Genomic DNA, 20,203 nt, shown 5'->3' on the forward strand with positions numbered 1-20,203 from the left:
AGTCACCAGTCAGTCTGGACAGATGGACGGACGGACGGACGGCACTGACTCATCTTAAATCTTTCCACCCACATGACCCCCGCTGCCCCGTCCTTGCTCTGTCTCTTTCTCAAAGGGTGCTGGGAAATTAGCAAGAGGATGCTTCACGTTTGGTCACAACTTCGGCAAAAAAAATAAATAAATAAATAATTAAAAAGATGAGGGAGGCCAACAGCAAATCACTGCACATTTACTGAAGAGGGTCAAGAGGGGCAAACCCAAGAGAAACAAAACCAAAACGGGATTTAAGACCAAACACAAATGTGGAGAGGTGGCGGGAGAGGGGCCAATATGAGGATCAACTCAAAGGTCAAAGGTGAGTTTGTCCGTGGAACAAAAATAAGGAGAAACGGGAGTAAAAGCTACAGAAGAACACTGCATTCAAAAAAGAAAATACAGAATTTAGTTTAATATGGAAGCAACCTGTTTACAAGATGCTGCTGTAAAGAAACAACCTGGAGGAAAGTTTGTCTGGAGTCTCTCTGTTGGGAACTGATTCTGCTCCAATCAGATCATTTGGGGGCGGGGCTTAGAGTACCAGTAGTCAGTAGTTTTTCTCTTTATTGGTTGAATGACATAATGAAATCCAGATGACGAGATATTCTGATAAGAGCTGAGTCTGACTACACCAGACTAATAAATAAATGCGTTTTCTTGAAAGAAAATAAAGCTTATTAGTTTGACATTAACCCTCTGGAGTCGACGGACAAGGCGGTGCTTCAAAATCACATGACCAAGTTAAGACGACGTAGCAGCAAGACGCCGTCTCACAGAGTCTCCGTAGAGAAAGTGCTGACTTCAAACTGTAGACCGGTTTCTAAATTTTAAAAAATAGTGAGTTTTGAGATTTGAGGAGAGATTTGTGACGTCTAGACGTTAACTTATTGCGACGCCTGATAGTTTTGTAAATGGTTGTACAAAAAATGCCTGATGCACTTCCTTCAGTTTAAGTTGCAAATAACTTTTGCTAAATTTGTACAGGAGCTTTTGAAATTTACAGTTTAGATTTGCATTCAAAGTTATAAAAATGGTTGGTTAAACATGTTTTTCTAGGCTTTTCCTACTCAAATTTTATGTTTTTAGTTTGGTTTTAGGTCCAGTGTGTTAATACAGTATGTCAGAATGAAAAAATAACTGTAAAGTCACACATGTGAGGTTGTGCTGGAAAAGAATGACACGAAACAAGGCGAGGTAAACTGTTTTTAAGATGAAATATAAAGGTAAAAGCCAAAGTAGCCAAAATTATAGGCCAATTATTCTCTAGACCTCAGAGGGTTAAGGCATTAATTCAGGTGGGCGTCCTTGTGTTAGTATGAACTACGTGGTAGATTTTGTAATTTTTGTACAAACCAACACATTCAATTAAAATGTGCTCCTGTTTTTATTGGACTAATGAACTTGGTTCTAAATATTTCAGCAAAATTCGTGAAACATCCTAATTGTGTGATAAGTTATAATAATAAAGTTATAATTTTCATTTTTTTTCTTTAGTGAAAGCAGTGTTAATAAAAGAAAAAATAAAAAAAGTTGAACACGTCAACTTTTTTCCCCACAAGACTGTAAAAGGTCCACGGTGTGGACGGTTGGTCATGAGTAAACTGAAGGGGGTCGTTCATTCTCGGCCTCATCGAAGCAAAAAGTCAAACATGAGTCATGATTGAGTTGGTTTCAAATCTGACTACACCAGTAAGAAAATGGTCATTAAAAAAAACAATAATAATTAAAATAAAAACTATACAAAAAAAGGAGTTAGCATCTACTGTTAGAGATCTGGTTGTTTATTCATGCAAATCTGTACGGAGCCCAAAGTGTGCCACCAAAATAATTCTAAATCTAAATCTAATTAATTAATTATTAACTCATCATAAAGATAAATAAAGATTGCGACTGCATCTCTTTGTTTTTCTCTGGAGACGGATCGATTCACTCATTTAAAGATGTTTTAAACGCCGTATGCATAAATTAAATACCACTAATGCTAATTGCTAATTGCTAATTAACGACGATTTATCTTGTCTTTAAATTGAGAAATTAATGTTAACGACTAATGGAATAACAAATAAAAAATGTAAATCCAGAATTATTGTGGCACACTTTGGACTCCATACGCTGGGAGACCGAATAGAGGAAAATACTGAGCGAAAAGAAAACCCTTTGAGCGCTATATGCATTTTAAATTTTCTGCATTGCTTATTTATATTTATTTTCCCCCACACATTTTACAGCCTCTCATCATCAAAGCTCGTCTGACTCATGTAGATTTACGTATGTCTGCCTTTAGCTTACTCATGATAGGACAGGAAAAAAAGAAAAAAGAAAATCGTTGCTCATAGTTTTTGTCTTCTGAAAAAATCTTCGTCTAAGAATAGATATGAGGAGGGAGAGAAAAGAAAGAAAAAATAAGTAAATAAAAATCAAACATGTATCTGTCTAAAACCCCAGCTACCTTCTGTTCCAGGCTGGAGTCTTTAAACATCAGTGAGAAAGGCTTGATATGCTCTCTTCTCAACTTATCGCCACTCCGTAAGTCGATGGCGCTCTCTATTCGCTTGTTAATTTCCTCAGGACCAGAGTGGACATGCAAAGCTTGTGCGAGATGGTTTGGAAGCAGATTTATCGAATTTCTCGTTAGGGCAGCCAGAGTCTAGAGGGAAAGCACATGCACATAGAATGAACCTGCTTGTCCCCCGTTTGTTTCATTCAAGTTACAAATGAAAAAGAAGAAACAGACACACGGTTACGTTCATTACATACACCAAGTAAAAACTAAAAGAAAGGCAGAAATAAATGGAAAAGGGAAGACCAGACCAGACAGACAGACAGACAGACAGACAGACAGCTCGGAGCAAGTCATGCATCTCCCATTCACTCTCGCAGCGTGTTAATTTTTTTTTTTTTGCGCCGTCCGTGGTGACAAAAGCTGGTAATTGTGTGCACATCATGACAAAGCTGCAGTGATTGGAAGCAGAGGAGAAAGGACTGGGAATGAAAACGGATCGGTGATTAAAAAGCTTTAAACGGAGGACAGGAAACACAGGAGTTCAGTTTGGACAAATGAGGACAAAAACGCACAAAAATGAACCTTCAATGCGTCTCCCTCAGACAAACTGAGAACCTGGCAGGACCACTTCATTACTTCCTTCAACAAAGGCAAACTGAAGGACCCTGAGGAACGCTCTGTTTTAAGGAAGAGTGGTCCATCATGTATAATACATGCATGCATAATAACATCACTGAGGCATTTAGTGCAGACGATTTCCATGAAACTCACATTATACTTAGATCTGAAGGTCAGTCATCCAATTCTTTACTTTCTAAAGTCCCTGGAATTAATGTCTGCAACTATAACTGTTGAATAATAATAAAATAATTATAATAATGCCCTGTATTAATAATAATATCCCCTCTTAACGTAGTGAGGTCCAATGTGAAACTGGAAACTGGTGAAGCCCACTCTGAAATAGTCGACGACTTCAAATTCAACTAATTAAAATTTTGCTCCATGAACAGAATAAAAACCCAAAAACTTCAAGGTAACAGAATCTAATTTGCAAATCTTCCAATCTAGATAAAAAATAAATAAATACATGATGCATAGCTGTGTCTTCAGATAGCAGTGTCAGTCCTTTGAGCTGGACACCATTGATTTTAAGATTAAATTAGTGTTTACTTGTTTTGTGGAGGCTTTAGACTCAGGGACAAACATTACTCCTTAAAGCATTCTGGTGCTTTGTGTGCCCTTCATGAACCTCAATCTCCTCCCTAACGACGTTTAAAGCGCCACGGCGACACTGCACAATGTGTCCTTGTGCTTCTCAGACGTAGGAGACAACAATCTAATGTCCAAAACATAGTAAATATGTGTAGAGCTAAGACTTGCTAAGGTAACTGGAGACTACACTAAAGCATGGATCCAGCATCTGCACCTGAAGGACAAAGGACAGTCCTTCGAGGACAACAACGTCTACGTCTTAACCAGAGAAGACAGGTGGTTTCAAAGGGGGAGGTAAAGGAAGACATCACAGATCAAAATCTGGATCATGTCTCCAAGTCAACAACCAGCTGTTGATGGTTCTGATCCTTCCTTTCTTCCTTCCTTCCTTCCTTTCTTCCTTCCCTTCTTTCCTTCCTTCATTCCTTCCTTGTTTCTTTCTTTCCTTCCTTTCTCATTTCCTTCCCTCCCTTCTTCCTTTCTTCCTTCCTCTTTGCATCCTTCCTTCCTTCCTTCCTTGTTTCTTTCTTTCCTTCCTTTCTCATTTCCTTCCCTCCTTTCTTCCTTCCTCTTCCTTTCTTCCTATTTCTTCCTTTCCTCATTCCCTTCATTGCTTCCTTCCTTGCTTGCATCGTCTTCCTTCCTTCTTTCCCTCCTTCCCTCCTTCCTTCTTTCCTTCCTTCCTTCCTTCCTTCCTTCCTTGAAGGATCCATGATTTCTGGATCATGTCTCCAAGTCAACCAGCAGCTGTTGATGGTTCTGATCCAGCGGTAGGTAGAGATCCATTAGAGACAGCAGCTGCTACAATATTCTACTGACCACATGATGGCGCTGCTGATTTACAGACACACAAACTGAGATCAGATCTCAAGTGCTGGCTGGGGACGCATGTGGAGACACGTTTATATTAAGACCAGGTGGAGACACAGGGACTTAGAGATGGACAGATGTGATTGGATTGGTTGGATGTTACTGCCTCGCCTTGTCTTTTTATCTGTGTCCCCTCCCTCCCTTCTTGTCCCCGGATGTCTTCACCAAGTTACTCTGCCTTCTCCTTCTGTCTCTCCTCGTTCTTTTGTGGTTTCTGGTTTTCACTTGTTGGACAATCATTCATTGGATTGTGCTACTTATTGTGTATCCTGTGTCTTTCATTTCATCTGTGTCCTCCATTTTCCTACTACACCGTGACAGCGGGGTTAGGTTTATGAAGACATTTGGAGGGAAGACCAAAAAGAAGAGAATTACAGCCATCAATGCATGAAGTAATGAAGGCGCAGGCGATTAATGCAGCAGAGGTGGAAGTAAGCTGAACGTCGAGGATGACGCCAATGAAGACTTTGCCAGGGGAACATGATAACAGCCTAAACGTCTTCAAGGAAACTCAGACGAGTCCAGTTGTCTTTGTTTAAGCTTTGTTTTGTGTACATCATCTCCACAGGTTACTTCAACGGACGCTCTGAGTTGATTTTCATAATGTAACGCCTCCGAAGAGGAGCACTGGCGGTAAAAGTGATATAAAGGTCATACGTGAGGATCAGAGGTATTTTCTCAGAGCTACTGACATTAGCGCTCCACCATTACCGGTGAGTCAAAAGTAGCCATATGGCAAATTACCTTTTAGAGTGTCTGAGACCTATGAAGCCGGCAGCCATTATAGTAATTATTAGAGAGATGTGTGATGACGGAGACGTTGAGAGATTCAATAAATCTCTCACTGAGTCTGGTCAATTGAATGTCTCCCGTCATCTCGCTTAATTCAACACATTACCACGGGAAATCCATCACACTCTAATAGATCATTAAAAATTCATAAAGTACAGGTGTGAACGCACCCAGGACACATTTGACTGATCCAATCTCAGACCACATTAGGATTAAAGACTCCAGCTGCTCAACCGGGATGGTCTTTGCCTCGTTCGTTCAGAAGAAAAAATACACAAGCACTATAATAAGTGATGTCTGTTCATTAGTAATGAGAGCCTTTTAAAAGATTCTGGCCTTGGAGCTGAGAACAGAAAACACATCAGCATGTGGTTAATTATTGATGTGAAGTTATTTATTTCCTTTTATTACCAGAGATTACAGTATGTATGGAGCATAGACTGTATATAAATATGGACAATACATCTGCACTTCCTCTCATTGACCAAACTGATGGTATTTTCACACGTGTTGTCGTTTAATTAATACTACGCTCTGCTCTACGTCCACCAGATACAAGGAAAGGTTGGATTATACACTGAACTTATTTATTTATTTATTTTTACAACTCTCCCGGTCCCACTGGATGTTTGGCATGGCACGAGTGGTTGGCATGGCAACTGATGGCCGTCATTATGTCACATCCTGTTTCTATAGAGTCAAATAACTAAAAGGAAAATAATGCAAAAGAATTGACACTTGAACATTCATCAACATTATATTAAACCATCCTTGAAAACAAAATATATATTTCACATGTATTTTAGTTTGGTCCAAGTCCCGCCCACTAACATGGAGGAGGTGGAGCTAATGGCCTATACTGCAGCCAGACACCAGGGGGAGCTCTACTTGATTTGGCTTCACTTTAGAGGAGCAGTTCCACCGTCCATCTTTATACCGTCCATTGTATGGAAGGTTTCAGAGTTATAATCTGAGTTTTGTATATAGATGTAATATAATATGTATTAATAAGAACTTAACATGTGTCACATGACAGACACACAAACAGCGCTGTTCTTGGTTCAGAAACAGCATCTAGAAAGCCATTAGAGACACTCGCTATTTAAAGTACCCTACTACCCCCAAATGATGTTGGTATTTATTTACATACAGTAAAAACTGAGATCAGATCTCAAGTGGAGGCTGGGGACACATTTTAATACCAGGTGATTATAAATGATGGCGGTTTAGAGGGTTTGTCAGTCACAAATCACAGATTCTGAGCCTTGAGACAGGAAAGTGACACAGGAAATAAAATGATCTTAAATAACATCAGCTGCACCTAAAGTTTCTTGTGGAATTTTAAGCAGTAATAAAACATGGATCAACCATAAAACAACATTTACAATATTGAGAAATTAACAAGAATCAGACACAACAGAGCACTGAGACCTGAATGTGTTTTCAGCCATCTTTGTTAACAGCACGCAGTGAAGACGAGCGGACTCAGAATAAAAAAAAAAAACTCTCTTGCATATAAATGAAAACGCATGGCCTACGTGTCAAATGATTAACATATCTGTGGCGGCCGCACTAAATACGCCAGCTTCATTATAACGAGGACAATTGGACGGGCATCCACCACTTCAACTGAACGCGCTCCGAGGGTCAAGTTATGCCGATGACACGTGGACCTTATTATCAAATTGATTCAGAAGAAATCTCAAACTCGCAACCCGGCTCGACCCTGCCGGGAACAAATTCAGATGCACACGGTGGGTTCTGGTGGCAGATGTTGCTCTTAAGCACTAAGCAATGTGAGCTGACGCCACAAGGCTTCCAGCGTTAACGTCAACGCTCCTGAAAATACTAAACGCTCTGATACCATCTGATCTGAAACACTTATTGTAGGCCAGCCTTATTTATCTGTACTTTCCACTTATATTGGAAATCGATTCTGCTATGGATAAAGGAAGATAATGCCACTCCTCTATGGGAGCTTTGTTGCCATAGTGACCACAATTAACAGCAATTTATAGATATTTGCAATACAGGAAAACATCTTCGTTAATTTGACAGTGTTTGTTGGAAATGAAATGAAATTTAGTTCACGTGTTTTATTTTGAAGGTTTCTTCTGTTTTGCTTACTTCCTGTTTCTTGTTTTCTGTCTGATCGTTTCCTCCATCCTCATTGGTGAATTATTTTTATTGTACTCTTCTTGAATTACCCCGCCTCAGCTCTAGCAACTTTTTTGAATTAACACCCATCCTGGGCGATCTGATCACACCTGTCCATCTCTACGTTCCCGTGTTCACACCGGATATTTAAATTCAAATGTGTCTCCACATGCGTCCCCAGCCAGCACTTGAGATCTGATCTCAGTTTGTCTGTCTGTAAATAAGCAGGTCTCTACCTAGCGTTGTTTCAGAACCATGAACAGCTGTTTGTTGACTTGGGGAGAAGGTAAATGCGTCCAGGGTGTGTTCACACCTGGACTTTAAGCTGGATAGTTGAGATTGAACTGCCCTTTAATTACTTTTGAAGTTATTAATGTATGCAGCTTGTCAGTGGTGTGGAGATAAGTTTTTAATATTAACATCCTGATCTTATGATTTCTTTTTGCTTTTTATTAGCTTGTCAATTCAAATAATCTGAAGACACACACAGTTCATTTGCAGATTGAAGGCATTGATAATATTTAAACGTTTACAGCTCTATATTTATATTTGCTGGTGAAGTTTTTGCAGAACATGTTTTGTGAAATGCACGAAGACATTTTCTTTCTTTGCTTGTCTATTTGACACAAGTCCTTCCCTTCTTTCCAGAAGCTCCAAGTATTCAAACCCATTACATTCTGTGCTTTATACTGTCTTTTCCTCTGTAATTCAGCCTGACACCAGGATCTGCACTTCAAAATAAAAGCAAGCCTATGCACCGACACAGCAGGGTAAATAAAGAGACTCCATATCTGAAAGGTGAATCTAATACTTCAAAAGACGACTTTATAACCTCAATAAGACACCTGCCCTCAGCCTCCAGAGAGCAGAGCTGAGCACCCTGATGTTGTGATTGTTTTTGGCGTGCATGTCCCCGAGGGAGGATTACAACCTAAAGGGCACATGCTCGCATCTCTGGCATTTCTCTCCTTTATGCTGTGATGTATCCCGGAGCAGAGCGGGCTGTACGGGGGCAGTGGTATAGTAGTAGTACATATAGGAAACATATGAGTAACAGAACACATTGGTCTGTTGGAAATGCCAACATATGATGCCAGGAAAAGGGCAAGTGGAGGAAGGAGGAAGGACGGGGTGGGGGGGTTGGGGGGTTGGTTTGGGGCAGCGTGAACACTTGTCAGAGGATTTTTATTTATTTTTTTAACGTGCTGGATGTCTCACATGTCTGCTCGTGTGACAGATCAACGGATACTCCGAGGCAGAAAGTGTATTTCACTGCGGCGCGTCTTGTTTGGAAGCGGTGCTCTTCAAAGGATTGAAAGCAGGAGGTTATGTAAACCACAAACACACCAGCTCCGGGGCAAAAGAAGAAAGTGGAACAACGCTGGAGTATGGAGTGAAACGTCTTGACAGCTAGTGGGACAGGCTGGAGGAAACCTGAGAGATACTTAAGTAAGAAGATTGAAAGAGCTGCTGTAAACATTAAGAACAATATCAACCATGTGATCTGATCAACACTGGTTGGTATCCTAATAATCATCAGAGAATGGACATGGGTCTTCTAAGGGTGTCCTGTGGTGGGGCCTTTGAGGGGAGGGGCCTCTGTGGATCATCCCACAGATACTTGATCAGCTTGGGATCTAGTGAATTTGGAGGCCAGGTCAACACTTTGTGCTGTTCTTCATGTTTTTTTTTTAGTTGTTCCTAAAGTGTTTTTGTGGCTGCATCCTGCTGGGGATGGCTGCTGCCATCAAGGAGTGTCATTGCTATGGAGTGGGGTTGCCTCCCACTGTCCAAAGACACCCCGTCTCTCACCCAATGACAGCTGGGACAGGCTCCACCCAACCCGCGACCTTTCGCAGGACAAGCCGTTACAGAAAACTTTCTTTTCTGGTTTTAAACTTGAAATACCGAGTGCAGAGGAGTGAAGCGCCTGTCTCCAGCATTAACTGGATCTTCTGAGGCAACACTCGAGCTCCTTGCAGGTGAAAAGCACCGTGACCGTGCAGTGCATCATGGGAGCCATGCAGGTACACGGTGAAGCATGAAAGCGGTAAAGACAGATTCATTCAGCGGGTCCAGCAGAGACCTCAGAGACCTGGGAGAAGGATTTCAAAGCTTGTCATAGACAACGACCATCCACAGCCTGGGATCCAGCCAGGGGCTCAGACATGTACAGCTGGGAGATGACAGCGATAACGAACCTCGACTTATTCCTGTATTTAAGATCAAAACCTCCTTCACTGCAGTCAAATCAAAACAGTTTCCTGTATAACTAAATAACATGTCCACACTGAATATTTCTCTCTATTTCACTCCCTCCTAATATTCAGCTTTATCATGAAGCCAGTGATGCTGAAAGCTGAATCCAACCAACACGAGTGGAGGGCCGGGGGGTGGGGGGCGCTGGAGGACAGAACACCCACCCCCCCAGAGAGAGAGAGAAGTCGGGTTTAGAGCCTCACCAAGCGACGACATAAAAGACACTTCAAATCTCCTCAGAGGAGCCTTTGATGTGCAAAGAGACGCTCGGTGAATTGTCCTGACAGGATTTTCTTTTTAATTCGCCACAAACAAAGGAAGTGACACTTTAAATAAATAAATAAATAACATTCCTCTGAATTCAAATGTTGCATTTAACGCTATAAGCTGCACAGATGCTGGTACGCACGCACAAGAGGTAGCGCAGAGTTCACCGACGCCTCGTAGCTGCACCAAACGAAACCACGGGGGGAGCAGAGATACGCTTCACGGTGCACGAGGTTCATCAACAGACGGGACAATAAATGTCATTTTTATAAATTAACGGGGTTAATAATCAGGACGGTGTGACAAAAAAACAAACAAACAACCGCCTTTGTGCAGGATAAATTAATAACATCAAACATTTTGTGACAGTTCAGTGTTCTGCTGGGAAACTTCTGGACCTGGCATTCATTGGTGTGGATGTTACTTAGACATGTAGCACCCACCTAGACCAGACCAGGCACCCCCACCCCATAGCAATGACACTCCTTGATGGCAGCAGCCATCCCCAGCAGGATGCAGCCTGACACAGACACACACACAAAAACACTTTAGGAACAACTGAAATAAAAAAAGACGGTGACGTTTATCATCCTGCAGCGGTAGCAGCAGGTCGTAGGGAGTCAACAGTCGGTTGTTTTGTTCTGGTGGAAGAACTCCGAGTTCCAGGCAGGCGCCATGTTTTTGGTGCTGGGCGCTGGCCAGCAGTGCGGGACGCAACAGCTCGTCCCCTCAAATCAATCTCTGGATGCAAATGTGGTCTCAATATGCAGCTTGCCCCCCCCCCCCCTGAGCTGTTATGCATGATGGCATGTCTTTGATTGAGAATCTTCCACGTACAAGACTGTGACTCTGGACCAACGTTTTACTAGAAGAGAGTAAAGAAACCTGATCCTGGATCAGATCTGCTGCACACCACAGACATGGAAATAAAGCAGATATCCTCTTGGTGTTCATTTATTTTGATATACAGACACATGGAAGGATATTAATAGTTTTATTCTACAATAGGTCAGTAGAATATTGTAGCAGCTGCTGTCTCTAATGGATCTCTACCTACCGCTGGATCAGAACCATCAACAGCTGCTTGTTGACTTGGAGACATGATCCAGATGTTGGAACCAGATGGAAAGACTCTCACATGTTAAGATCTGATTTATTTAAGGAAGGAAGGAAGGGAGGAAGCAAGGATGGAAGGAAGAGGAAGGGAGGAAGGGAGGAAGGAAGGGAGGAAGGGAGGAAAGGAGGGAGGTAGGGGGGGAGCAAGGGAGGATGGGAGGAAGGGAGGAAGGGAGGGAAGAAGGAGGAAGGGAGGGAGGAAGGAAGGAAGGAAGGAAAAGAGAAAGGGAGGAAGGGAGGGAGGGAGGAAGGGAGGAAGGAAGGAAGGAAAAGAGAAAGGAAGGAAGGAAGGAAGGAAGGAAGGGAGGAAGGGAGGAAGGAAGGAAGGAAGGGAGGAAGGAAAAGAGAAAGGAAAGAAGGAAGGAAGAAAGGGAGGGAGGAAGGGAGGAAGGAAGGGAGGAAGGGAGGAAGGAAAAGAGAAAGGAAAGAAGGAAGGAAGAAAGGGAGGAAGGAAGGAAGGAAAAGAGAAAGGAAGGAAGGAAGGAAGGAAGGAAGGAAGGAAGGAAGAAAGAAAGGAAGGAAGGAAGGAAAAGAGAAAGGAAGGAAGGGAGGAAGGAAGGAAGGGAGGAAGGGAGGAAGGACGGAAGCAAGGAAAAGAGAAAGGGAGGAAGGAAGGGAGGGAGGAAGGGAGGAAGGAAAAGAGAAAGGAAAGAAGGAAGGGAGGAAGGAAGGAAGGAACCTAGGAAGGAGGAAGAAGTGAAGGATGGAAAGAAGTAACCTAGGAAGGAAGGAAGGAATCTAGGAGGGAAGGAAAAGAGAAAGGAAGGAAGGAAGGAAGGAATCTTCCATCCTCAGAGTAATGTCTCTCCTGAGTTGATTCTAGTTCAGATCAGTTTCTAGTTTAGTTTAGTTCTCAGCTCCAAGACCAGAATCTTTTAAAAGGCTCTCATTACTAATGAACAGACATCACTGATTCATGTGATCATTTCTACTAGTGGTTGAATGAAGGAGTTAAACTCCTCTTCCTCAGATCAGCCCTGTTGAGTAGGTGGTCTTTAATGTGACCCAGGACTCATTGTGTGTTCACACTACCAAAGGAAGGAGGTCACATGTGTCCCAGACCACCTCCACATGTGGACTGACACCAGATCAGTGTTCACACCTGGAACTGTTTAACCTGGACTCTAGAGACCAGATCAGTGTTCACATCTGGACTCTAACTTGGACTCTAGAGACCAGATCAGTGTTCACACCTGGACTCTAACCTGGACTCTAGAGACCAGATCAGTGTTCACACCTGGACTCTAACCTGGACTCTAGAGACCAGATCAGTGTTCACACCTGGACTCTAACCTGGACTCTAGAGACCAGATCAGTGTTCACACCTGGACTCTAACCTGGACTCTAGAGACCAGATCAGTGTTCACACCGTCGATTTGTGGAGACGGACAAATGGAGGAGACACGGGGAGGACGCTTGAACGGACCACGCAATCAGAAGCTCGTCAGTGGCACGTTACTACGGCAACACACTCTCTCCATCCGTCCCAAGGAAAACAAAGTAAAGACAAAACAAAGCAACAACCAACAGGCGAGACAACTGAGGAGATCCCATGCACTGCAATAAATAAAAAAACTAAAACAAAAAACTAGAAAAAGAAAAGAAAGCGCCGTCTTCAGAAACTATCCTGCAGTGAGTCTTATTTTTAAAACCTGATTATTCTACATTTTTCAATTGGTTTGACAAACTTTGAAGATATTCCCTCAAAGAAAACATTGGTTCTCATTCCTAAAATTTGCTTTGAGCTGCAGGACAGGTTTGCTGCAGACAGACGTTCTCTCACCGTGTGATTACAGAGCACATTGACCTGAACCACAGGCTGCGGCGGGCCGGGACTTACGTTCTGCTTCCCCACGATGTTGTCGAAGGGGAGCTCGGGGCTCCAGGAGGCCTCGTTGAAGGTGGCGCTGCTGGCCCGGCGGTCGGCCGAGCTGACCGCCTCCTTCATGATGTCCTCCGGCAGGGTGAGCAGGCTCTCCTCCGGCTGCTTGATCAGGTACGTCTCGATGTTGTGGCGTCGGAGGAAGTCGTTGCGGTCCTTCCCGTGACCCTCCTCCACCTCGTAGTCGCCGTTCAGACAGTCCAACGCAGCTTTGGAGATGTGGATCCTCCTGAAACACATTTTAGTTTATTATTATAACAACAGACGCCACAACAACCACAGTTCCTCTAACTGCCACTAGAGGCTGGCTCCAAAAGTGGATCAATCCCCGTAGATGTCTTCAGGAAACATATGGTTGGTTTATCCATTGTCATTGGACTGGAGTGGTCATTTCTTTAAATCCTGTGAGTGTGTCTCTCCAGACTCATTAAATTCTCAGAGAGCCGTCCTGTTCTGCATCAAAACACCTCTACAGACATTTAATCAGGTTTTCCTTGTAACTTCTCACCTCTCTGTTCTCAGAGTTGAAGGTTTCATATCAAATCGGAACCAGAATCGAACAGAATCCTCCCGAGGGAAGTTCACAAATATCCAGTTGAATCTCACAGAGACAGACTTTGCAGGTTTCCACCCATAAACCCAAAGCAGGTGATTTCAGAGACACGTTCAGCCAATCAGAGAGAGTGCAGGTGTGAAACCCTGTCAGGTCAGGGACTGGATGCAAAGGTCACGTCGACTGAGTTCCAGCACTTATTAGAAGGTGTTTGATGAGCGGGGGGGAGGCCGAACCACCGTGAGGTCTTCAGAATACTGAAGAGAAACTGCAGCTTGGTTTGTCCACAGTATGCAGCTGCAACTATTAAATCCTCTGAAGCCTGAACTATCAACTAATAGTCAAATATAGGTGGTCAAAGGACCTTTAAACAAAATGCAAACATAAATGATTCTTTTGATTTTAGAAAAAAAAATGTTCTGTAAAGTTTACTTTTAAAACCAGAAATCAAAACTGCAAAAACAACTGTTACTTGATTTTCATTTTTAAATCCAAAAACAAAAAGAAAACTAAAAAGAGGAAGATAATATTAGACTTAATTCTTTCTACTAAGGTGATATAATAAAATAAAAGGGCAACAAGTCAAAAAACAGCTGTATTCTTTGTGACTAAAGCAGGAAATAGTTTCCATGGTGACTCCACTGGTCCAGGTCTCTCTGGTCCAGGAAGTAGTCTCCATGGTGACCACTGGTCCAGGTCTCTCTGGTCCAGGAAGTAGTCTCCATGGTGACCACTGGTCCAGGTCTCTCTGGTCCAGGAAGCAGTCTCCATGGTGACCACTGGTCCAGGTCTCTCTGGTCCAGGAAGCAGTCTCCATGGTGACCACTGGTCCAGGTCTCTCTGGTCCAGGACTCACTGGTCCAGGTCTCTCTGGTCCATGGATCATTGTGTTCAGCTCTAAATAAACCTGGTTCTTCTCCAGATTCAGAGATTAATTCAGATGACCAGATACCTTGAGTCAGAAAGTCTAAAATTACATCTGAATATTGTTCCAGAGTCATGTCCATGCTCCGTTTAGACCAACAGAAAAGATCTGACATCAGTGATGGAAACTACTTCTTCTTCTTCTGCTTTTATTTGAATCTAATAACCACTGGTTTCTCCTTTACTTCTCTTTCTGGTTTTATAGATTAAAGGACCAAAGCTAAAACAACAGGATCCTTTTCATGTCCTTTAATTTTGGCCTTTTGGTTGAAACAAACAAAACAGCCTCTGAACATGGACTGAAAAAAGAAAATGTTTGTGTCTCTGAATTTATTCTCTGAATTGTTAAATTGTAGGTTATGATAGTCATTTCACTGTGTTGGCGAAAATTAAGGAAAAGATTACGAAGTGAACATCATCCTAAATTACGGAATTAATGAATGCATAATTTATGATGACAAATTAAAAACTGGAATAGTGGTATCATAAAATGCATTATGTGTATAGTTACACACATTAATATTAATATATTACACAGCTGTTTTTTATCCTTGCTCTGAGATTTATTTCATTTTTATTGATCTTTTTTAGATTTATGATTTATCCTCTTGTAGCTCATGTTTTGGATTGACATTAAAAACCTTGAAGCCCTGAAACCTACAATAACTACTGAGGTGAATGACCATACATACACCTGCTGTTTCACATTTCATCCACAACTTTTCAACTTTTACTATAACACAATGTATAGCATATGCAAGATTCTGGAAAATGGAAAGTGCGTGACAACGGCCACTTTGGAAATGGCTGCCAAAAGCTACTGGCAGTGCATGGATTACTCCACAATGAATACAACAGGTTTTTCGGAGTAAGTATTGATGATGTGGAGCACCCACATCTATCAGATGTGACATATTTGGCGTTGGGCTGTTAAAAGAAAACTAAAAGATACCCCTATATAATCTCTGTAGTTTCCTCACCCTGGGATGCCTCCAGACTCCAGCTTGTTGGCGATGTCGACGTCCCAGGACCAGACATCAAACTGCCACTTCCTGAGTCCCAGCACGCCGCACAGCACCGAGCCCGAGTGGATCCCGATGCGCATGTCGATGTCGTGTTTCGTGCGTGATCTCACGTATCTGGAAGAAAGAAAGAAAGAAAGAAAGAAAGAAAGAAAGAAAGAAAGAGGAACAAAAAATATATATTTATCTTCTGGTACGTTTTCAAATTTAACTATTTATTTAATGCTTCCTGTTGTTTGGCATTGAGTCTAAAAATACTCCAGGGTTGACTCATCGTCTGTGTGAATTAAATCTGCAAATAATTAAAACACATGAAATTAACCTTTGGTGAAGCTGAACACTGATAACAACGTTGTCCCATAAATCCACCAAGAAATGAACGCAACAAAACAGCTGCAGCCCATTCTCCGATCCTCGTTAATACATTTGTTTCTCATTTCATACTTTATTATCCCGGACGCAGTCAGAGCAGGAACGATAAAAAACAGGTCTGCGAGGAGCAGACGGGGGCTGTCACGCCCATTCCTGCCTCCCGGTCTCATTTCATGCTTCATAACAGCAGTGATGAATGTGAGGTGAAAGGCATGCTGGGAGTTTGTGACAGGTGCTTAAAGTCAGTGGACTGCTGAACGACACCTGGGGTGGAAATTAACTGGAGCTGACTGAGGTTAGTGGAGACCAGGAGGACGAGGAAGAGGATGATGATGATGATGATGATGATGATGTGAGACTTTGTTGACCATGATGGGGAGTTCATCTCCTCCTTATCAGAGGTCAGAGGTCAACAGCAGCACTTAAAGCAGCCACGTTGTTTTTCTTTCAGTATCAGGACTCTAAACATCTCACGTCTCTGATGGTAGAGATTTTATTTTGAATGAATTCAACTCTACTACGACTACTGTTACTCTCCTGTCCATCACTACATTAAGCTCCGCCCCCAAACAATCTGATTGGTCCGTAAGGTCTTTGCAGGAGCAGAATCAGTTCCCAACATTAGAAATAGAGACACTGTTAACCTAAACTGAAAACTAAGGCTGAAGTCTCACAGCTGCAGTTCCTCTATTGTCCACTAGAGGCTCTCTACCAACAATGAGTCAATGTCATAGACTGTATAGAAATATGGACAATACGTCTCCACTTCCTCTCATTGGCCAAACTTTCCCGGGGATACGGGCAACAGCATCTTGCAACTTTGAAGCCAGAGTCTTGGCAACTGGTGGTCGCAATTATGTCACATCCTGTTTATATAGCGTCAAATAACTAAAACTTAACTTGAACATTCATCAACATTATATTAACTGTCCAAAATAACAGAAACCATCCTTGACAAAATGATTTAACGTGTATTCTCGTGTTTTATTTCAGCCCAAGTCCCGCCCACTAACATTGAGGGGGCGGAGCTTATGACCTATACTGCAGCCAGACACCAGGGGGAGCTCTACTTGATTTGGCTTCACTTTAGAGGAGCAGCTCCACCGTCCATCTTTACACTGTCTATGGTCAATCACCATTGACGTCCATATTTACAGCCTGGTGCCAAAACCAACAGTTTTGGTTTCTGTAGCTAATGTCTCAATTCATTACAACTCTACACGGAGGATTTACTCATCTGTTCAGATTACATCAAGGCTTAAAATTATGCGGGGCTTAAGCTCCACTCACGCTCCTCCTCTTTGACCACTTTTGATTCAGCCACGAGTTCAGGCCAGAGACTCCACACTGAGCTCCAAAACTACTCTCCATGAATCTTCTAGGTATCCTCCTTGATTTTTATATACACAGTCGTGAAATGCTAGAGCTAACCATCTGTACATCAACAGGTCGGTTTCTCTCCAGCTTATTCTTAAAAAAGGTTTATCTGTCCTTAAGAAGACAGGTCAACCTTTCAACGGAGCATTTCCACCTTAACAGAAGCAACACTGTGGTCACGTTGTCACCCTACAGACCTAACAGTCACAGTATACGGCACAAATCTCACAGCTTATCCGTCACTAATCCCCTTGTTCTTCCTCTTAGCGTCCGCCGTCCTCTCCCGCTTCAGTGTCACGCTGAAAGCGATGCAATGGGGTCAAAATGCTGCAGCGACAACGTGAAAACTCTTCTCTCTGGGAAGAACCTGCAAACTGGCTACTTGTAGAACTTTATTTCTGCTGCACACGTCCTGCTTTGTAACTTCTAAACCACCCTGGGTGAAAGTATTAGTTGTCTCCTCTCAGGGATGCAGCAGGACGCCCTGATCTGGCTGAACCCTGTGACTGCATGAATTATTTGTTAGTGATATTCAGTAGGAACGCAGCTGGAGGCGACTTCTTACAAATGCAAATATTGCAGGGAGGCTTTTTAGAAGAGAAACAAGATAAAAGAAATGTGCAGATAACGGCCCAGTCGTCCGGTCCCTCCGGGGTAAGAGAGAGGCCGCTTTGTTCTTTGAGACTATTTCTCTAAAGTTGCAGTGATCCGACACATTTGCAGGAAAGAGGTTTAATTCATTAAACAAAGTCCGTGTTGTCCTGCGTCTGGTGATCAAGGGGCTGGTCGGTAAAGACCCTGAAAGCTGCACTTAAAGCCGTGTTGATGTAACGCTGTTCATTTAACTCATGTCTTTAAGTTCTGAGCTGAAAAAAAGTGATAAATGAGGAGGAGGAGGAGGAGGAGGAGGGGTGATATGATATGAATACTGGGAAATACAGAGGCTTTTTTAATTAAACAGAACTATTACTATAAAATGGTGATTAAACCACGGTACTACAATGTCAGCAGAAGTACTGGCACCACAAGCGTAAAGGATGGGTGGATTTTAGAACCAGTTTCTCTGCCAGGAATGAATGAATTCCAAAGAGGCTGTTTTTGATGGATCAAACTTTAATTTCCTCCTCTCTAAACGGCATAGATAAAATAAATGTTAAACTTCTGAACGAACAAGACGTGAGTTGAATCTGTCTGGAGTTTACATAAACTTTAAAACTACCCGTCAAGATGAGAGAAACTAAAACATTAGTGGTCTCAGTTTAAAATGGCTGCTGATATGAATGTAACTGATCTGAACTTGGAGATGTGAGTTCATTCATCAAATCTGATCTTGGTGCTCTTTACTTTTAGACCAGTGTAGATTTACAGTTATTTAAAGAGAGCCAGTCAAAACCCAGAAGAAACGAGCTAGCGAAGGTAGATTCAAAGTCAACGATTTACTATAGATTCAGTTTATTTGCTGATACTTTATTTAATTTCTATGTGCCTTATACCGTATAAACAGTTTTTAATATTTCCATTTATCGCTGGCGACTTGTCGGCCTCTATTGGTTTGGCTTTGTGTTTCTTTTTTTGCCTCAGGTGTGCAGAGTTGACCTGTTACTGGTCGTTATGATGGAGCTGGGCTGTCAGCTCACCTGCTTCTCATCATCCAATCAAGCTGAACCCTACTTAAGGACTTTCCACTCTCCCACCAGTTCTTCGCTTTACCCCCATGGTAGTAACACTACAACCAGCTATTGTTGCCTATTTCCTTCATGATTAACCTTCTTTTCTTTCTTTGCTCCAGGTGCAGCCTTTTTCTCCAGCCAGCTCCTCCTGATCTATTTGAAACTATACTCGAGTTTTGTTTTCATTAAGGTCCTGTCCTTGAGCCTGGGTTGCTCTGCGCTCTAGCTTTAAGTTTCAGGCTAAAGAGTCAGTCAGTAGTCGGTGATATTCTTCTTTTCTCAGATCAGACTCGTCTCCAGATATAAAAGTAACCTCAGACGTGGTACCTGATGGTTTTGATCATGCTGAGGCCCATCTCCACGCAGCAGTGGGCGTGGTCCTGCCTGGGCTCAGGTAGACCGGACACGCAGTAGTAACAGTCTCCCAGGATCTTTATTCGTAGACAGTGGTGCTCCTGCATCAGACCAGTCGACACAGACAGAGACAGAGAGGTAACACTCGAGTTAGACTTCTAACAGGAAACAGGAGTAATGAAATGTATCGGGTTATCTCTGCATTCATTTTCTGACCGGCCAAGCATGACCGTCTGAGATGCTGAACATCAGCCGAGTGACTGTGGAGTCAGATATTCACTCTTCGGACTGAATGAAATATTTATCCGGCTGCTGGAGCATCTTTATTCAGCTTTCAGCAGAAAAACGGAAGAAAACAACAACCAGCGAGCAGCAGAGTGTGGCCTCGCTGCCTTTCATATGAACATGTTGGTGCAGGTTTTATTTTTCAGCCATATCACAATCTGCCTCCGCGTGGAACACAGTCTGAATCAGAAACGATGCTTTGATTTGGAGCTGTATATCATTTATTTATTTATTTTGCTCCAGACCAATTAAAAACAATCAGTCTTTTTAAAAACAGTTTGGTAGAATCAATACCTGACAGCGCCAGGAGCTTACAGATTTCTTTTAACTTTAAATGAGTAGCTTTAATCAAACCCCAGGCTTTTAAAGGATCATTTTTGTCTCATGTGTTATTCTGACTCTGCAGAGTGGCACAAAATGGTTTTAATCAGGAATATTTTAAATGTTTTCATGTTTTTTGTTTTTGAAGTTTGACTGAAAGTAATCAGAAATAAGCAGGAATGGACACTTTGCTGGCTGCATTGATTTAAATAGAACTCTTGAGATTCTGGT

At 42.4% G+C, this 20,203-nt stretch overlaps 1 protein-coding gene across 1 annotated transcript in view; it reads right to left on the reverse strand.

Moving 5' to 3' along the window:
• The window catches only part of adcy8 (adenylate cyclase 8 (brain)), a gene marked incomplete at its 3' end in the record, with an annotated part of 86,457 nt that overhangs the window by 21,369 nt on the left and 44,885 nt on the right, over positions 1-20,203 (reverse strand). The window contains exons 5-8 of the mRNA XM_084546560.1: positions 19,340-19,467; positions 15,552-15,710; positions 13,053-13,323; positions 2,486-2,683 (exon numbers count right to left, since the gene is read on the reverse strand). Of these exons, the coding sequence (XP_084402686.1) occupies positions 2,486-2,683; positions 13,053-13,323; positions 15,552-15,710; positions 19,340-19,467 (756 nt within the window). The remainder of the gene's footprint in view (positions 1-2,485; positions 2,684-13,052; positions 13,324-15,551; positions 15,711-19,339; positions 19,468-20,203) is intronic.

The sequence above is a fragment of the Chelon labrosus genome (assembly GCF_963514085.1).
Source record: "Chelon labrosus genome assembly, chromosome: 6".
In the NCBI taxonomy this organism is placed as follows: Eukaryota; Metazoa; Chordata; class Actinopteri; order Mugiliformes; family Mugilidae; genus Chelon; species Chelon labrosus.